Raw genomic sequence first — 18,120 nt, 5'->3', positions numbered from 1 at the left:
ATGCTCCTAAAACTGCAATCTTCACTGAAGAACTGACCAGTTCCAAACTGCTCATAAACATGTTTGTAACAGATTTAGCAGACTGCCTCCCTTTGTTGGCTCACTGAACACTTGTGTCAAGAAGTTATTTTTTACACATTTCAAAAATCTCCTAGATTACTTGCACCAAACCATGTCACCCTTGCAGTAATGCTGGAGCAGTCTAAGTCCTCTGTAAGTCCCTAACCACAACCTCTGAACCCACTTGTCACTTGTTCCAAAGCAAGGGCTAGGTCACCCTCCCTCCCGGTTAAATTATGGGACCTGTGGGCAAACATTCTCTTGCCCAACTTTGTCAGGTGGATCCTTTCACTCCCTAGCATTTTTCATTCCTCCAAAAATGCCCATAAAAAGCAGTACCTCTCCTGCACCATTGGCTGCACAACCAGGGACTGTTCTGCATCCAATCCTATGTGACTGGCATGATCAAGAATACCTCTTATGCCCTTTCACCCTAGCCCCCAGAGCCCTGTGACATAAAAATCACAGAATCACAGAATCATGGAACAGGTTGGGGCAGAAGGGACCTTTAAAGGTCACCTAGTCCAACCCCCCCGCAATGATCAGGGACATCTTCAACTAGATGAGGATGCTCAGAGCCCCGTCCAACCTGACCTTGAAAAGTCTCCAGGAATGGGCCATCTACCACCTCTTTGGGCAACCTGTTCCAGTGTTTCACCACCCTCATCATAAAAAAAATTCTTCCTATCTAGTCTGAATCTACCCTCTTTTAGCTTAAAACCATTACCCCTTGTCCTATTGCAACTGCCTCTGCCAAAATGTTTGTCCCCATCTTTCTTATAAGCCCCCTTTAAGTACTTGAAGCCTCCTCTGGACCCACTCCAACAGGTCCATGTCTTTCTGTGCTGAGGGCCCCAGAGCTGGATGCAGTATTGCAGGTGGGGTCTCACCAGAGCAGAGGGGAAATCAAAATTTATAGGTTCCCCTTGATTGAGCAGCCTGTAGTAGACACCAGCCACAAGGTTCCCTTTGTTGCCTCGGTCTCTTAATTCTTACCAGTAAGCTTTCAACCTGCTCGTGGCTATTCTTCAGAGACATACTGAAGGTCTTCCACAGCAGCATCGATGGTGCTGGTGGACGAGCAGCAAAGTAATAGCTTAAGCACCACAAGAGGCTCAGCAGCCTTTCCGCAGCATCCTGGATACAAGCCTCTGATAAGCTCCACTACTATCAACACTAAGTGGATATCGAGTCAGATGATTAGGAAGTCATGTAAAAAACCCACTCACCAATATTAATGCACTTAGATTAATTATTCCCACGGAAATAAATTCTAGTCTAGGGCCTCACTGACACATTACCTTTATTCAAGAGTACTTCAAAATTAGCCAAGGGATTCAATGTTTTGGCAAGTCTCCAAGTTCTTGTCCTTACACTGCTCTGCTCTTCTGAGAGCACAGGTAGAGAACCTCTTCCATCTCTTCCAGACAGCCCAACTGAATCCAAACACAACACTTGCATAAAAGGTTTCCCTGAATTCATGACGAACATTTAATCAGCATTTGCTATAGCACCACACAATTATTATGGGAATGGCCAGCTCAAAGAAACACACTTGTAAACCCGTGCTTTAACATAGCTGAATGCAAGTGAAGTGCATACATCAGCTCTGTTCAAAAGGTACAAGTGCTACCCTGGAATGCTTCTAAAACCTGGCTGCATTTTGAGGTGAGATTTGCCCTCCCTCACCCTCATCCTTGCTGGCATCCATGGGAAGCAAATCCAGGAAGAAAATACAGATGGGTCACAAGTAAGCTGCTGAGTTAAGGCCATGTCCTTAATCTGGATGACTAGGTGATCCAGGTTCTAGGGAAGCTGGACCACCCTCATAGCACAGTTCAGGGGTAGCTAAATGCTCCTACAGCACCATCCCTGTGGCTTGGCAAGCTATCCTGCAAGGATGAATGGTGGGTATTTCTGCCCAGCTGCCCACATTATGTGATACAACACTGCATGAATCACATTGCACCAAAACTGGATGGAAGCCTCCACAACACAGAACCTTTTGGGCTTTGAAAGAGTAAAAAAATCAGCTAAAAAAGCATTTATGAAGATATTTCAGTCACAGGGTAGGAGTTTGATGTTTAGATCCAACCAACTTGAGGATAAAGTGATCCAAAACCTGTCAAGTTCTTCCTTTTTCCAGGAAAGGAAAAGAAAAGCCACTCCTGATGAAATCCAGCCCCGCTGAATCTTATTAATTCATTAAAATCTTTTAATTATTTCTCTATATAATTCACATTCAAACATTTAATTTCCTGTCCAAATCTGCAAGTATTTTGAGAAATAACTTGCCATAAAATTCAAATTAGCAAGATCTCAGGACATCGGTGCTATGTTTATGCCAGTAAATTAAACAGTGCCAGGGAATGCTCCCAACCATTCATAATTGATGATCCACACTACTAAACCACGGAAACAGTCTCTGGAACGGTTTGGCCCAAGCTGACTAATATTAATTCTAACAAATTATACTCAAGACACAGTCCAGGAGTTAGCAAAGCCTAAGAGTTAGCCTGGATGTTTCCAATGGACAATTTGGATACAGCCACCCTGCTCTGAAAGGCAAGAAAGTTTTAAGGTACGAGCACTGACCACTCTGGTGCCAGCTGGCCTCAGGTGCCAAGGAACAGTCCGAGGCACAGTTCATCTACTACAACAGGCACAGCCAAGGAATATAAACCAGCAAAGTCGTGATGAATGCAGTCTCACCTCACCGGTGCTAAGGGGTCACAGTACTCATGAGTAAATTTTCACACTGTTCAGCATGCTACCCTTGGTAGTCGTACAGAACTTGTGCTTGCAGGAGTTCTTTGCAGAGACCAGAAAGAAAACAGCTCATATTACAGATTCTTCAGTATAACCATAGTGGAATAAACGGGAGAAATTCACACTATTTTGGTGCATGGCATGACTGATTTAGTTTCTGCTGGGTCCATGATTCAGGTTTATCAAAGAAGCAGCAAGCACACATGGCTTCTTAAGCAGCCCTTCATGAAGTCCCAGCTCAGCAACCAGCATCACAGAGCAAAGGGCTTTTCTTTCCTCTTCTTCTTCTGTCCTCAGCTCCAGCATTTGGATTCAAGGAAAAAGAAACAGACAAAGAAAGGAAGAACAAAACGATCACCCCCAGCCAGAAAAAAGACAACATAATCCAGCTCTCTTAATCAGGCATGGAGTGTGTTATCTTTTGCTTTTGGGTCCTGCCTCATTACCCAGGACTGAGAAACAGTACAATCTCTCCTGCCTCTTCCAAATGTGGATCTGCAGTATGGAGAATGCCTGCAAATGTTTAAAGGACACAGCTGTTTCATGGGATAAGAGCACAGGCAGGGAAAGTAAGAAGCAGCAGGAGAAAATCTGCACAGGCATGCACACCAGAGGAAAAGATGATTATCTAGGGGAAGGAGTCACAAAAATAAAGCGATGCTGGTCACCGTTACTCTGAGCAAACACCATTCCCACCGGGGCATACTGCTGCTGGCTAGATCCTGCATTTGACTTCAGCTGTCCTCTACACTGCCTTAGTGCTTGCAAAGACATAACTGTGTAAACTACCTTTCCAGATGTTGTCAAGTTAAACAAAACTAACAGCAGGCATACAAATACTATTTTCTGAGAAAGTATATTTTCCAGAAAAAAATCAACTCAAGATGGGATGAGAAATTAGCTGAAGAAGGAATAAATGACATATCAAGTTGATGTTAACTAAGAAGAGAATATTTTCACTTTTTGCCCTTTAACTGCTCCTTGTGTAAGAGCTATCTAACAAAAAGTAAAAACTTCACTTTTGTCTGAAGGATTTCATTTGTACTACAGTAAGAGATAAAGAAATTAGGCTGTGAACTAGGAGTGGGAGTTGAGACAAAACCCTGCTCTGAATTAGAACCATCCAGATAAGGAAAAAAACCCCAAAAGTAACAAATGATTCTTTATTATAACAGAGAATAGCTAATAGTGAAAAGCCCCAGGGTTTGACAGTTACACTGCTATTGTTAGAACCTACTCCTCAGTGATCTAGAAGATTAATTAAACATGGCAAAATCTGCTAACTAATTATTTTGATTCTATATTAAGATGGGAAGACTTTGATGCATTTGAGCAAATTCAATTTAAAAAACCCACTGGTAAACTCAGTGGTAGGTTAGAATTTATACAATTAATTACTTTCAAGGTGGAGCAAATCATGAGGAACCAAACAGATTTTGCACAGGTTCTGTGTGGCTCCCTGAAAACTCAAGAACTGCCTCAGAAAGCCCCATGAGAGCATCCGCTCAGTGCCTAGCAACAGTTAGAAAGCTGAGAAAATGCTTAGTCACATTCATACAGCAGCATCCGGTAGGAGGACACTGAATATAAAATCCACCTCTCCAGTAAAACACTGAATTTGGTTAACCTCCTTAAGAGAAACCTTTCAGAGGAAAGCAGTAATAACAAAAGCATGCAAGCACCATACGAAGGACTGGGATTTTCCGGTGACTCTCACTCATGCAAGTTCCTTTCTACTTATCAATGAAGTAAGTCTTCCCAGGACCAGGTTCTCCTTTCCTGGGGCCCTGCCTTTCCCAGAACTACAAGGGCATGAATCTTTGCATCCAGTGAGGGAGAGAAGTGCAGTCCCCACTGAAAGCCCACATATTGGTCCTAGGAGGGAGGGAGACATGGTAAAAAGTACGGTTAAAAGTATGGTAAAAGGATAAAGTTTTCTCTGAAAAATAATTAATTTTCTCTCTTGTGGGTCTGTTCAAGAAAAAAATAAAATTTTCCGGAAGCATACAACTCTCCAAGCGAGCTTTCTCTGGTGAAGACATTGGGGTCCCCTAGCATCCTTTCGTTATGACAAAGAAAGGAGGGAAAGAGTGGGGTCACAGAGGCTCAACATCATCCAACTGCAAAGAACTTCAGGTCTGCTGCTCAGTACCACAGTCCATGAGGAGACTGCAAACAAAATAACAGGAGAAGCTTTGTGACAGGATAGGATTCCCACTGTCAAGCTGCCTCCTTATCCTGTCTTTTATGATTGTAGGCACCCCTCACAAACTACCAAGCTGATGGATTACATCCTAAATGGGGTCAGAAGAAGCACAGAACAATTAGTGATATTAGTCTGGCGGTGCCTTCTGACCGATCCATTAATCTTAGAGCAGGGGCGACACTCACCAATATTGAAAAAAACATACATGTCAAAGGAAAATCCCTCTTGGATATAATCAAATTCTGAAATCCACTAATATGAGATATCAGTAAACTAAATAGTTAAGCAAAATTGTAAAGATGACAGTATTTACATCAATTGAAATAGCATTCATAGTTGTATTTGCCAGATTAGTCACAAGGACAGTAATTCTCATCCATAAAACCAGAAGCTGATTGCTAGCTGGGATTATGAAAGAATTCCCTCTCTTTCCTTTATCTCATAGGCTACCAGAGTACATCTGGTGGGTGATTATCCTTCTATAAAATGTTATAGGGAAGAATAATTGAATTCATTATCATTGGAGAAGCCACATTGGTTGGGTCAATGATCTTCCATTCAACAACTCTGGTGAGTAGTCCAATGGACTTCAAACAATGGATAAAATAATCATGGACACTTACACTTGCTCTTCTTCCCCCTCCTCTCACTCTCGCCTGCAACAGTTCAAAAGGTAAAATCCATGTCTTCAATTTCATGAGTTCTTTACTGTGTCAGCTACAGACATTCTGGATACATTTTTCTGGCAGAAACACTGCAAAAAATCTATTCTAGGTCAACGACTTCCACTGTCAGGATCATTCAAAGTGTTCAGAAGGCTCAAAGGAGGGAAATAAATCACTAAGTATTGGTATTATGCAAGCTCCCTGAAGAGAAATTGACTGTATTGCAAAGAACTAAGCAGTAGCTTTCATGTCATTCTGTTCATGAATGTCCTCTCTTTGCAACTGATCTCACATAATAAACCCTGTTACAAAAACTAGCATGCACTTTGACTAGATGAAGGACAAAACAACTGCGTATATGTAATGCTGTGGGTTAAAAACCATGAAAATAGTGCCAGTGAAACACACAAATGTCTGTGTGTACAAGACATCAGGCAGCAGAAAGGTACACGTAGTTTATGCTATGATCACAAGGATAACTATGCTTATTAAAGCAGTCCTATGAAATCCATTAAACTGACACTATTAAATAGCAGACATGCGAGTAAATACGGATGTGTTTTCTCCAGTGAAAGAAGGATTCATGAAGTCACCTTGCCTTGAATTAGGCAGGGCGTGTGACTGTACATTGCCAACACACTTGTAGTTCAGCTGGGATACGCACTGCAGGAATGGCAGGAGATATTTATATCACAATAACCTTTTCCACCACTCCTGCTCCCGCAGTGACATGGATCATTAATGGCAGCTGCCACGGGAACCATGCACTCAAAGGTCAGCAGCGCCGCTCCCTGCACTGCCAACAGGCAGGAGCTGATGGCTAGGGCAGGTGAGGGATTTTTCCCCAGAAGATCCTCTTATGTTGTCCCCAAGGTTCTGAAGCAGGTCAGGTGCAGAGGTGAGCACTGTTTACCAAAGAGGGTGGAGACGACGGATTTCTCCATCCTGGCTCTAACGCAGATGTAAGTGGGAAAGAGGACCTGTCAGAAAACAATTGTTCTCTCCAGAAAACAAGCAGCAGGCAGGGCTCCTTTGTTATACAGCAGAAGAAAAACAGTCAGCGAGATAAAAATATTTGATTTTCTTTCCATGTAAATTCATCAATATTAGCTCTCACTTGCTTTACAAGCAAACTTTAAACCTACCGTAAAGCCAAAACATGAAGCATCCTGAAATCTCTGTCTCCAAAAAAACAGCTTTCTGGAACCGTTTCTGATTTTGAGTGGCTAAACCCAATACAGTTCATCGGTGCCAGCAGAGCATCAAGACAACTCAATGGTCCAGGACCTGACCAGAAGCCAGGCCAGGAGCCTGGGCCACACAATGCTAAGGCATCTCATCAAGTCTCACGCCCAGCCCACCACAAATGCATTTCTCATCTGGCCTGTGTGAAGCCAAAGAGTAGTTTGAGTGTTTTCCCATGAAGTTTTAAGAAGGGGAAGTTGCACCAAATTCTACCCATTCCTTTCCTCTAATTAGACATATACATTAGTAAGACACTATTAATTGCACAGTATGCTGATATGCATATAAATTCTAATGTATCTGTTTAATATTAATGTAATTTTATTTATATTATAACTTATATAATAATATATTTTAAATTTTATTTTTAAATTACTATTATTTTATGAGGGGGTTTTATCAAGTTGTTACACTAATGCACTGGGTCATTTTTCCCGTGAAAGCTCAGTATCTTAAGCTTACTTACAAGGAAAAATGTAGAAGCTCACACATCTCTCCTTGATAAATGAGACGTGTCAGAAGCCTATGATCCCAGCGCACAGGATACATAGTACACTTGACAATGTGAGCTCAACAACAATGAAGCAATGCTTTTTACAGTCCACCGTTTTGTGACAAAAGGGTCAAGATTGCAACCAGTCTGACTGTAATTTATATCCCAAGAGAAGATTCTGGAAACACCCTGTGTGAAAATTGTTTCATGTTTTCTTCCTTCCTCCATATTCGTTACTTTTCCATGAAAGCAAGTATTCTATTCTGTATCTTATGCAATAATAATTAAACGAACTAAGCCGATTATGCATGTATATAATACATACCTTTTACTTGAATGCTCTTTTTTTCTTTTTTTCTTTTTTTTTTTTTTTACTAAAACAACTAGCCACAAAATATACATAGCATTTGCTTTGTGTACGGAAGACATTATTCTCTGTCATAAGGATTTTAGGTTTGAAGGTCCCAACTGTACAGAAAATGTATATGAAGCATACTGATTTTTATAGTTAACTCAGCAGGAATACTTACAGCATGTGTGAGTCTGCAAAAATAGTACTGATGTAACTAAAACTGTAAATGTTACACAAAAATCTGTTCGCATGTAATTACACTACAATTTCTAATACCTTTTTCCTAAATAACCTCCTTCAAATAAAACCTTGATCAACCACCCCCAAGATTCTTTGCAGATTCCACATCCCAACATTATTCCTTCATGTAGTGCAGGAACAGATATGGAAGTATAGTGGAAATGTGCACGCCAGCACATAGCACCACCGTCTGAGGGGGCCTGCATATATTACCACCAATAGTTTAGTCATGGTTCTAAAGAAGTCAGCCCTGAACTCATTAATTAAAGAATTCAGCCGTATTCCCTAGAGAGGATTTTGAAAGAGAACCAAAGGGTGACTAAAGAATGGCTGTTACTCCACAGTATGCCAAAGATATTTTTTTATTTATTTTGTAGAGTTAAATCTTTAATGAAATTAATATGCTATTAAATAGAAAATCTATATGACTGCATAGGTTTTTAAATGGCAAAACAGTTCATTTCTAGGGAAACACTGTTCTTATTAATTACAAACATTTCACAACCTTGTATTTACGTTAGTTCAGAATTTTATTTCCAGTGTATGTTACATTTTTTAGCCTATTCATTATTTGATGGATGTATACAGGGATGCACCATGGCATACAAACAGAGAGAAACCCAGAGATGGTGCAGGGACTCAGGTAGCTCAATGAATTAATACTGGGATGTTACGCTCCTCAATTTGGTAGCTGCTAACACCACTGCATCCAGTACTCTCTTCTCCTCTGTGCTGATGGGGCATCTGCAAGCACCAGAGTGCTCACTACCTTACCCCTACAACCCTGGGGCAATAATGTCACCAGTCTCCCCAGTGGAAGGAACAGCAAGAAGATCAGTGGCAGCACAGTGTCCATCTGACCAACACCCATGACCTTCGTTATTCTAGCTAATACAAACAGCTTGAGGACCATGGAGATCTAGATCAGTGAAAAGCTTTCTTTTATGTGCAATTTCAGTTTATTTCAGTGGCCATATTGTAAAAATGCAAGCCAAAACAAAAAACTGTAATACCATAGCTATCCCCGTCTTAGGATAAAAGCAGAGAAGACAGAAAAAGGCCAAAAAACCTGATTCCATCTGGGCATACTGACACTCCTGTGAAAGAAGCCAGGTAATCTTAAATATTCAATGACATTTTTTTTCTTCTAAAATACTCACCTGACTTTCCCTTTGGTGTTTCTAAGAACAGTTGCAGCAAAATTTTGCGTAACACCAACAAGACTGATGCCATCAACTTCCACAATTTGGTCATTCACTTGGATCCTTTCAGGGAAAAAACACAAATATACAAATAATTGTGTGAATTCTTGGTGAATTTTCAGCAAAACTTAGCATAGAGAGGTCTGTTTAGTTTGATTTTAAACAAAGACTTTAAACAAAAACTCATGGTTTTGATTTTTTCAGTGGTTGAGGTAAATATGAAAAATGCATCATTCCTTGCATGCAGACATCTCATAAATCCAGCTTCAAAGTTACCATTACAATTAATCGCATCAGTCATCCATTCACCTTCCTTGTATATAAATACAGTAACACAAACTCTTGAATTTGTCATATGACTTAAATTAAATTAGATACTTGAACAGTTCTTGTATCATTCTTTCCTAAGTTAATCTTGAAAAACAGCATAAGACATAGCTCTGGTATTTCATGCTAATGGAAAAAAAATGTGATATTTAACTAAAACAACCTGCTCATCTGTGCAGAAAAGAGCTTGTGTATCAGACTTAATTGTGACATACTCTCTTAAAATATTTCATCTAACATGCTCCAAAAAGATGAATTCCCAGTGTGTGATCTTGCTGCACACGATCAGAAGACCTTGGACTGCTTTAATGAGGACTCTCTTTTTGAAACCAAACACCTATTTACAGTCGATACACTGTTTGATACAAGAGAATTTAGGTGGAATAAAAACCATGCTGCTTTTATCAGAAGTAAGCATTGCTCTGAAATCCCTAGAGCAGGCATTGGACTCATCTGGATTACAAATGCTTGGAAGGAGGACTGCTATACTAAAACATCCTCTAGAAATGCATGAATTTTTTGTAGATTCAGAACTAGTGAAAAGGAGAAATTTTCAAGTACTTACACAGATGCCACTGATCCAAATGATACAGTTTACAAAGGAACCAAGAAACAGCTATGAAAAAATCCCATTTAAATTACATGAAAATATCTAAATTAAGATATTTAATATCTTAGGGATATCTTAGTGATAAAGACTTCTTTGCAAAGAACAACAGAGGCTTCAAGAGAGGTGAAACATTTTGACTTGGAGCACTAATTTCCATGTCAAGTCTGAGGCAATGCTTTGCATTCTACATGTATTCATTCTTTGAACCCCAGTGATGAGTAAGAAATACAAGATTTATTCTTTGGCAACCTCACACCACAGAATGTCACTGTGATCTGGTCAGGATCTCCCTTCTGTATATAGGAAATCTTGAAAAAATGGTCTTCACGACAGCCTATAAACTGTTACCTTAAAAATCATATCAGGCATTTTAATCTCAGAGTTTTATTTCACTTTTCACTGAAGCATTTAATAAATACACCAATCACATTGTTATTTATTGTATTTTGATACTGTAAAAATTCTTTTTTTTTTACTTTAGCAAACATGAGGTGCAGTCAGATGGTTGCAGGATTTCCAAGAAAAGAAGTTTAAGTTGTTGGTGCCCACTGAGTGGGAAGCTGTCACCCTCCTGGCTGAAAACTAAATGACGGAAGAACAGATTCCTTTTTGATGGCAGTTTATATGCTGCACTACGCAGTGGACTAGCAGTGTTCATACAGATACGTAATTATAGTATTTCAGGTGATGAAACGTCATGTTAGAGAAATGTTGCCTGCAACTTCGTAAGTGGCTCTATCTTGATCTACTGCAACTCAGTCTGATTCCATTTGTCCTTCAGGCACATTTCTGATCTTCTCTTGTCGGTACAGCTCCTAAATTAATTTCCAACTCTTATTTTTATGGCCACTTCTCCAAACCTCCTCTCTTTCTATACATATATTTTAATTATATATAAACATACATACATATCAAACAACATACTATTAACATAACTGTTATTCAAATTATATAATTACATGTAATGAGAAAAGAAGTTCGCTGTCTGTTGCTGTGTATGCTCTATATTTCCCAGACTAAAAACCTCTCAGAGCCATATTCTCCTGACCACCTTCCTCTTCTTGGGCATCGTCTCTCAAGCAACACTCCCACCGCAGCTCTGTACCTGTAGCCTCGCCATAACCACCCAGACAAACCAACTCCAAGCACCATCTATACCAAAATATTCTGACAGCCATGTTCTCTGGGCAGCCTTCCCTTTAGAGCCCCTGCCATCAGGAGCTCTAGGCTTCCTGTCTCTCAAATCTAATTTCAAACATCAATGAGAATATAGGCTCAGGTTGGCAAAGCCTGAATTATAGACGTTTAGCTGCTTTTATCACTAATGAAATTGGTAATTCTGACAATTATTTTCTAATGTGCAAGACTTAAATCTTTGTCTAGGTGGAGTAGCACTTCAATGAAGTAGCAACCACAGAAATGAACCAATTACTTGTATAATTACTGCTCTGTATGATGAACAGAAAAAAATTAACCTATGTAGAGACAATGTTTAGAGTATTTTTCAAGTTAAGAACTATGTAATGTTTCAAAACTGTTGTTCTCAACGTTACCAAAATACTTTAAAAAGTGAATGACTCATCACCACAACAATTTGAAAGAAGCAGCTATGAATTCATGCAGGAAAAGATTTTATTTTTCATATTCGGTCTAATGATTGATTTCATATGTTACACACTATTAATAATCTCTTTTACTACTTACCAACATGCTTGCCTTTGGATTCATCTTGAAGCATCCTTGGTTAAATACTGCCACACAACGCCTTTTCACATGACAACTAAACACTACCTGTTTGTTTGCAGCACCATGAATCAATCCCGTGGTGCTCAATCACTGAGAAACCCTTTTGTACAGATTTTGGGTTTCCATGGGAGGTGAGTACTTTGTATCACGACTCGATGGGTCTTTCAATAAAAGATGGGAATTACCCTACAGATATTATAATGTTTTAAACTGTAGTTTCAGAAGAGCCCCATTGAAGATCGCTATGCAGTTATTCAGAATATCTGATGCAACTGCTGAAATATAGGGTTTATTTTCTGTTAGGAGACTTTGTTTTGCTATCAGTGTTAATGACTAACTAGGCTTTTCACAAAGATGAAGTTAACAGGATCTTTTACAGTTGATGCACTTTATTACAGAACCGGCTGCTCCTGACTGAGAGGATTACATACCCCTTTCCCAAGTGAATGATCAGTCAGGCTCTCAAAGAGAAAATCAAAGGGCTATTTCTTAGCTGACTGAACATTCAGCCAGTTGAAAACCAACACAAATATTAGAAGGGTCAAAGAAAGATACTATATTTTCTCAGCTGACAAGCTGCTTTCAGATGCCATCTAGGGAAATGAAAGAAGAGACTTGTGACTGAACATAAACTTCTTCTGTAGCCCACTCAAACATGTGGATAATGAGAGGAACAGAAATTACAGATCATCATAGAGCAACCAGAGAATTTCACAGAGAATGCCAGTCGTGAGCTTAATGCCTTCTGGCTGAGCTCAAGCATACCTTGAGGTATCAGCTTCTTTGCTTTCCTTCATAATTTTTAAGCCTGTGGTAAATCAGTATTTGGCCTTCAACCTGCTAACTTATTGCCAAGATCTGTAAAGATACCTTGCAAGCCCAATCTGGAAGACAGTATACTTCAATAGTTTCAGAGCAATGTTATTAAACTTCGCAATCCCCTACCACGTAGAGCCTTCTGACTTAATTTGTGTGGGGTTTCCACAACAGAACAAACTTTTGCCTGGCTGAAAAGGTACAGGTGTTCATCAGTAAAGAACACGTTACTGCAATACATTTTTTGGAAGACAGCATCAGCTTTTTCAAGTTTATTCTTATTCTATTTGCCTGTGTTTGTGTTTGGTGTTATTTATAACTAATACAACAAATTACTAATGGTTAAAAATAGAAGTAGAGAATGCATATAAGTAGACTTAATTGCTAATGTACCAGACGGGTCATATTTTATTCGCATGCAAATTTACAAAGGGTATGCACTGGGACAAAACAACAAATTATATGGGTTGGAAGATGTTTAAGAACACTTTTCATTATCAAATGATTACACAGTACTGTTTTTCTAACTTCTAATGAGAAGCAGTGGCCTGATTGTGGCAGGAATTGTGTAACACACAGGTAACCGTCCCATATGATAGGAAATATTGTATGTTCAAAAGGAATTCTTTAAGCTGCACATACCAAGTATATATATAAATATCTCACTTATAGAAGCAACCAGGTTTTATGTGAGCATTGTATAAGACTACAAACACCAATACATTTCTTTAGGGGGCGAGATTTATGGTACAGCTTCCTATGCCAACTGATTAACGTAATTCCAGTGTTGTAGGAGTGGAAACTGAACTCTGGAACAGAAGACTATGCATAGTAAGAAATACCAAGTAACCGCCTGTGTTAGTCAACTTGAAAGGAGGTACATTTAGTAGGAGTTTAAGCATTCAGATATGGTAATTTATTTTTCTAATCAAATGTTGAGCAGAACTCTTTTTCGTAAGTATTGACTTTTTAAAGCTGGACTGAAGCCCAAAGAACATGTAGGAGCTCAACACCTTTAAAATCTAAACTACCTTCAAAAGTGATACACAATTTGGAATCTCCAGCTTTACTCATGCTAAAGCACCTGGGTTTTCAGTGGTCAGAAACACATCCTCAGCAAACCTGTTCTCCTTAAACAGTTCAAACTCTGTGCACCAAACTGGTGTATTCTCATAACCGCATCAGGTATCTGGACCTTACCAATGAAGTCTCTGAATTTTACAGCTTTGAATTATCATGACATACATTAAGCAAACAACTCCTTCCTATGAAAATCATAATTCATAGTTACTATTCACTGCGAAAATGTCTAAACACTGAGTCTAGTTTACCTGCCATCTCTTTCTGCTGCTCCACCTTCTGTTACCGTTTTGACAAATATTCCCAGTTTTTCAAGGCCTGCATCTGCTCCAACTCCCATTCCAATAATGCTTATGCCAAGTCCATCTTCATCTGTGAAAAAGGTAAGTGAAAGCAGAAACTTCTTAACATTTGATTTGTACCATTATTTGTTAGGTAAACATTTACACTTTGTTTCTTCTAGGTTTTCTATGTCAATAACATTAATACTCTTTTGTTTTCCTTTTAAAAAATCTGTTCTACTACCATTTTAATTACACATAAAAAATGTCACCTTCACCCTTTTAAGGAGCTCAGAACAACAATGAGGATTTTTACTCTCCCAGTGCAGAATGAACATATAGAATCAAACACTGTGTAAAATCATGTGTTAATGGACTGTCGCAAAACAATTCTCTTGGGGAAGCACTGCATGTCTGTGAGCTGCTTCTTTAATTCCTTATTGAACAATTCCTGAAATCCAAAAAGCCAAGGTGACTACAACAGATTCATGGAAATTCAAGATAGGCTCTGTAGGCATGTGTGGACTTCCTCAGACTTGTAGATCAGTGTCACAGGAACGGGAAATGGCACACAGACCCCATACCTTTTTCTAGTTCAACTGGGAAGAGCTCCAGCTTTTCCACACGCTTCTCAAGTTCATATTCAGCTGATGCTGCCACTGGGTCAACTTCATCATTTCTCCTGTCATAGTCTTCATTGGAATATGTGTTGAAAACCTGTGGAAACAGACCAAAAATCACTCTACCTACTCCAAAAAGACTTCCAACTTATGAAAATACCTACTGCTTTTGTCCTGTAATGTTGCAGAGTTTGAAAAGGCTTTTAAAATACAACTTTCTCCTGTTTATTCATATTTCAAGTTTTTGAATTAGTGCTTTTTCATTCAAGTAAAGCACAAGTATGGTTACAAAAATCAGTGGAGTATAAATGATTGATTTTTATTGTTCGCAACTATAAATACAGAAGATGATCTTGAATGACTAAGATGGTCTATACATGTCGATATTTAAAATACTTAACTCATTAAGAATGCACTATTAGTAACGATTCACAGACATGAAAAAGCAAAATACATTGAAATGATGATCAGTATATAGTCTTGGTTTCTGTTTTCCTAATAAAGTTCCAGTTTGCATTCATCTAACCAAAGCTAGACTTGAAGATTACTAATCTGCATTTATGCCTCCTATGGATATCATTAGATACCCATTACACTCCATATTAGGTATTAATTTTTCAGGAGAGTAATGTACACAGCCATGGGTATTTTTTAAACTAACCAGGTTTATGGGTTTGTTTCAGCTCTAAAGCAGTAATTTAACATTGACTGCATTAACCTGATCATATTCTTTACGTTACCTTCTATCATACTTTCAACATAAACATGGCCTTCAATCAGAGATTATTCAGACCTCTGGGAACTTTAAACAGTCAGGAAAAGCATATTTTCATATTTTAGATGTCAGAGTTTGCCAGCTTAATTCACTTAACTGTCCATATTTGGCAGCAATGACAGAATATGCATTATTAGTGGTAATAATTCCACTGAACTTCAGTTCCACACATATGTCATATTCATTACTTCAAATAAAACAATTTCTCGTATCTCCTCTTCCTCTTTTACAGGCACCCTACAGAAGATACAATTATGTAGCCATGTTGTACTGTATCACTGTTTCTCTTACAACATGAAACACTGCACCATGCTATGTAGCTACATGTATATTCAGAGGGTGTCAAGAAGCCCGCTCTCGTACAGCCTTGCTAGGAGGCTCCGTAAGGGCTGCCCCTCGAGCAAGCATGCCAGCTTGCTGCCCAGTGCAATGCCAGAAGCTGGGCTCATTTCCACTGAGGTTTCACCCGCCCAAAAAGCTGCTCATGCACATCAATTTCTTTTAAATAGTAAATACATTAAAGTTGCAATACAAAAATACTATTACATACTGTCATAAGTATAGCAACTGTGTTATGGCTACCACAAAGCTACTGCAAAAAAACCTCTAGCTTTATATAAAGTAGCGGTCAAAACAGAAAAGGCATTAGTCACTCTATGGAAATTTTAACTCCCGTATTTTATATCAATGTGAAACACTTAAGAAATTGCCTATTCCAAGAAGACTGATATGATAAATATTTTATAAGAATCCACAAACCTATCTCACATCGACTTTTAGTGATATTGATGCAAGAAAAAGACTGTTTTAACTAAATCATGTTCCTAAGAAGTCTTCATAAATATATCCAAAAGCTAAGTAAAGTCAATCACACGCTGCCCAGTGCTACTGAACATTTTATGCTGCTTTAGTATGTGTAAGATTGGAGAAGAGACACTGATGCAAAAAGAAGTATAAGGAAATGTAATTATTTACTTGGTTTAAAATAACCTGCAAAATCTATGTGCAGGTTCTGGCCACACAACAAAAAAATGGAGAAACCCTCCACTGCTTCCCTAAGCTTCTGTTTGTGGATGCAATAACTGCATCTGCATCTATTGTTTTGTAGAGGCCTTGAACAATATATTAAATTCTGCTCCTATTGTCAACACCATTGGGTCGAACTCCCAGCTAAAACTGAAAACAAAATGGAAGGTGTCCATACATGCTTAACAGCCTGATAGAAGAGTTCTGAAAAGTGTTTCGTTACTCCATGTCTTTCACAGACATCTTTTACACAAGATAAAAGACTTCTTCATGTTACGTACCCCTGTCTGCTGCTTCTTAAAACACTTGAAGACAGGAAGAATCAGGAACATGGTTTTTCTATGTAAGCCATATGAAGCCTGAAAAAACCCCGCAGATCTAATGGTGCTAGCCTGTATGTAATGAAAAAGAAGCAGGTATGGGACAGAAGGTCATCCCATTTATCTTTTGATTGAGATGTACAACTCATGGCAGTCATCTCTACCCTGACACAAGAATAGGTCAAACCAGTCCAGAAGAGCCCAGTCAACAGCAATGAAAAGCCATGCTGCAGGCTGGTGGATAACCTCCCCTGGCAGCCTCCCTCCTCTGTGCTCCGCTTTCAAAGGCAACTATGCCCACTAAGGGTTCCATATCCAAACCCAACCTTGTTCATGCCAACATCAACCAAAATAAATATCAATCAGTAGAGCTAGGCCCAACTAAAACATTACTGAGCTAAGGCCTGACCACAAACCTTTAGGTCTGAAATGCAGCAAACATGCAAGCAAGTTCATGTGAGTTCAGCTCAGATTGTCTCATTTATCAACATGACAAGAGAGACCTGTGTTTGAAATGTGGAACAGAGATGGATGTTTTCAAGAAAAATGGAGATACAGTCACTAGCTGTTGAAGGACAGTGAGACAGGTAGATAAATATTGCTTGCTGGAGACAAAGAATAGATGAGGGTGAGGTATAAGAAAAAATTATGTCACAAATTAAGTATATTTATTTTTTGATTCCTTGTCATCATGTTAACTAGCCCCATTCTTTTCCTTTCGTTCAATGACTGGCATTAGTATATTGTGGCGGCGGTTCCAAATTTGTTGCAAAGTCAGTGGATATGCTTCAGGATAATTTTCTTTCAAAGCATCAAATCATATATTGAGTTCTTGTTTGGGATGATTTTTCCTGAAGCAGATTAGACAGAAATCTCCCTCACTGTTTCAGAACACTTAGATTTGCACATGTGAAGGGAACTAGAGGTACTGTTGGTGGTGAATAGTTATCATTATGTCTCCAAATAAATCATGGCACTCTTATCCAGTATCTTACCTAAGCATTCAATCTGAAATTGTAGGATCACTGACAGCGTCAAGGGAAAACAGGCTCTGTTTCCTACCTGGCATCAACACACATCTTTTGTATGCTGGTCATATGATCCTGTGCACGCCTTCAACGTATATTTTCACTACGGGAAGAAGGAGGATATGCTTTTATGTCATTTACCTCATTTTGCACAACACGTCATGGCTGACTGATTCTACAAAATTAATCTCTGGGTGTTAAAATGAAGTAAAGAAAATTTGTGCTTTGAAATTTTCTTTCTCTGTGAAACAGTCTATCC

The 18,120-nt window shown here is 39.0% G+C and overlaps 1 protein-coding gene across 7 annotated transcripts in view; it reads right to left on the bottom strand.

Annotated features, from left to right (window-relative positions):
- The window catches only part of PPP1R9A (protein phosphatase 1 regulatory subunit 9A), a 146,705-nt gene that overhangs the window by 51,647 nt on the left and 76,938 nt on the right, over nt 1-18,120 (bottom strand). For all 7 annotated transcript variants that reach the window (XM_055706711.1, XM_055706710.1, XM_055706713.1 and 4 more), the window contains exons 3-5: nt 14,677-14,809; nt 14,063-14,183; nt 9,191-9,295 (exon numbers count right to left, since the gene is read on the bottom strand). In XM_055706711.1, the coding sequence (XP_055562686.1) occupies nt 9,191-9,295; nt 14,063-14,183; nt 14,677-14,809 (359 nt within the window). The remainder of the gene's footprint in view (nt 1-9,190; nt 9,296-14,062; nt 14,184-14,676; nt 14,810-18,120) is intronic.

The sequence above is a fragment of the Falco cherrug genome, chromosome 4, assembly GCF_023634085.1.
Source record: "Falco cherrug isolate bFalChe1 chromosome 4, bFalChe1.pri, whole genome shotgun sequence".
Classification (NCBI taxonomy): Eukaryota; Metazoa; Chordata; class Aves; order Falconiformes; family Falconidae; genus Falco; species Falco cherrug.
The sequence above is the reverse complement of the archived record's forward strand: the minus strand, read 5'-3'. Positions and strand labels throughout refer to the sequence as shown.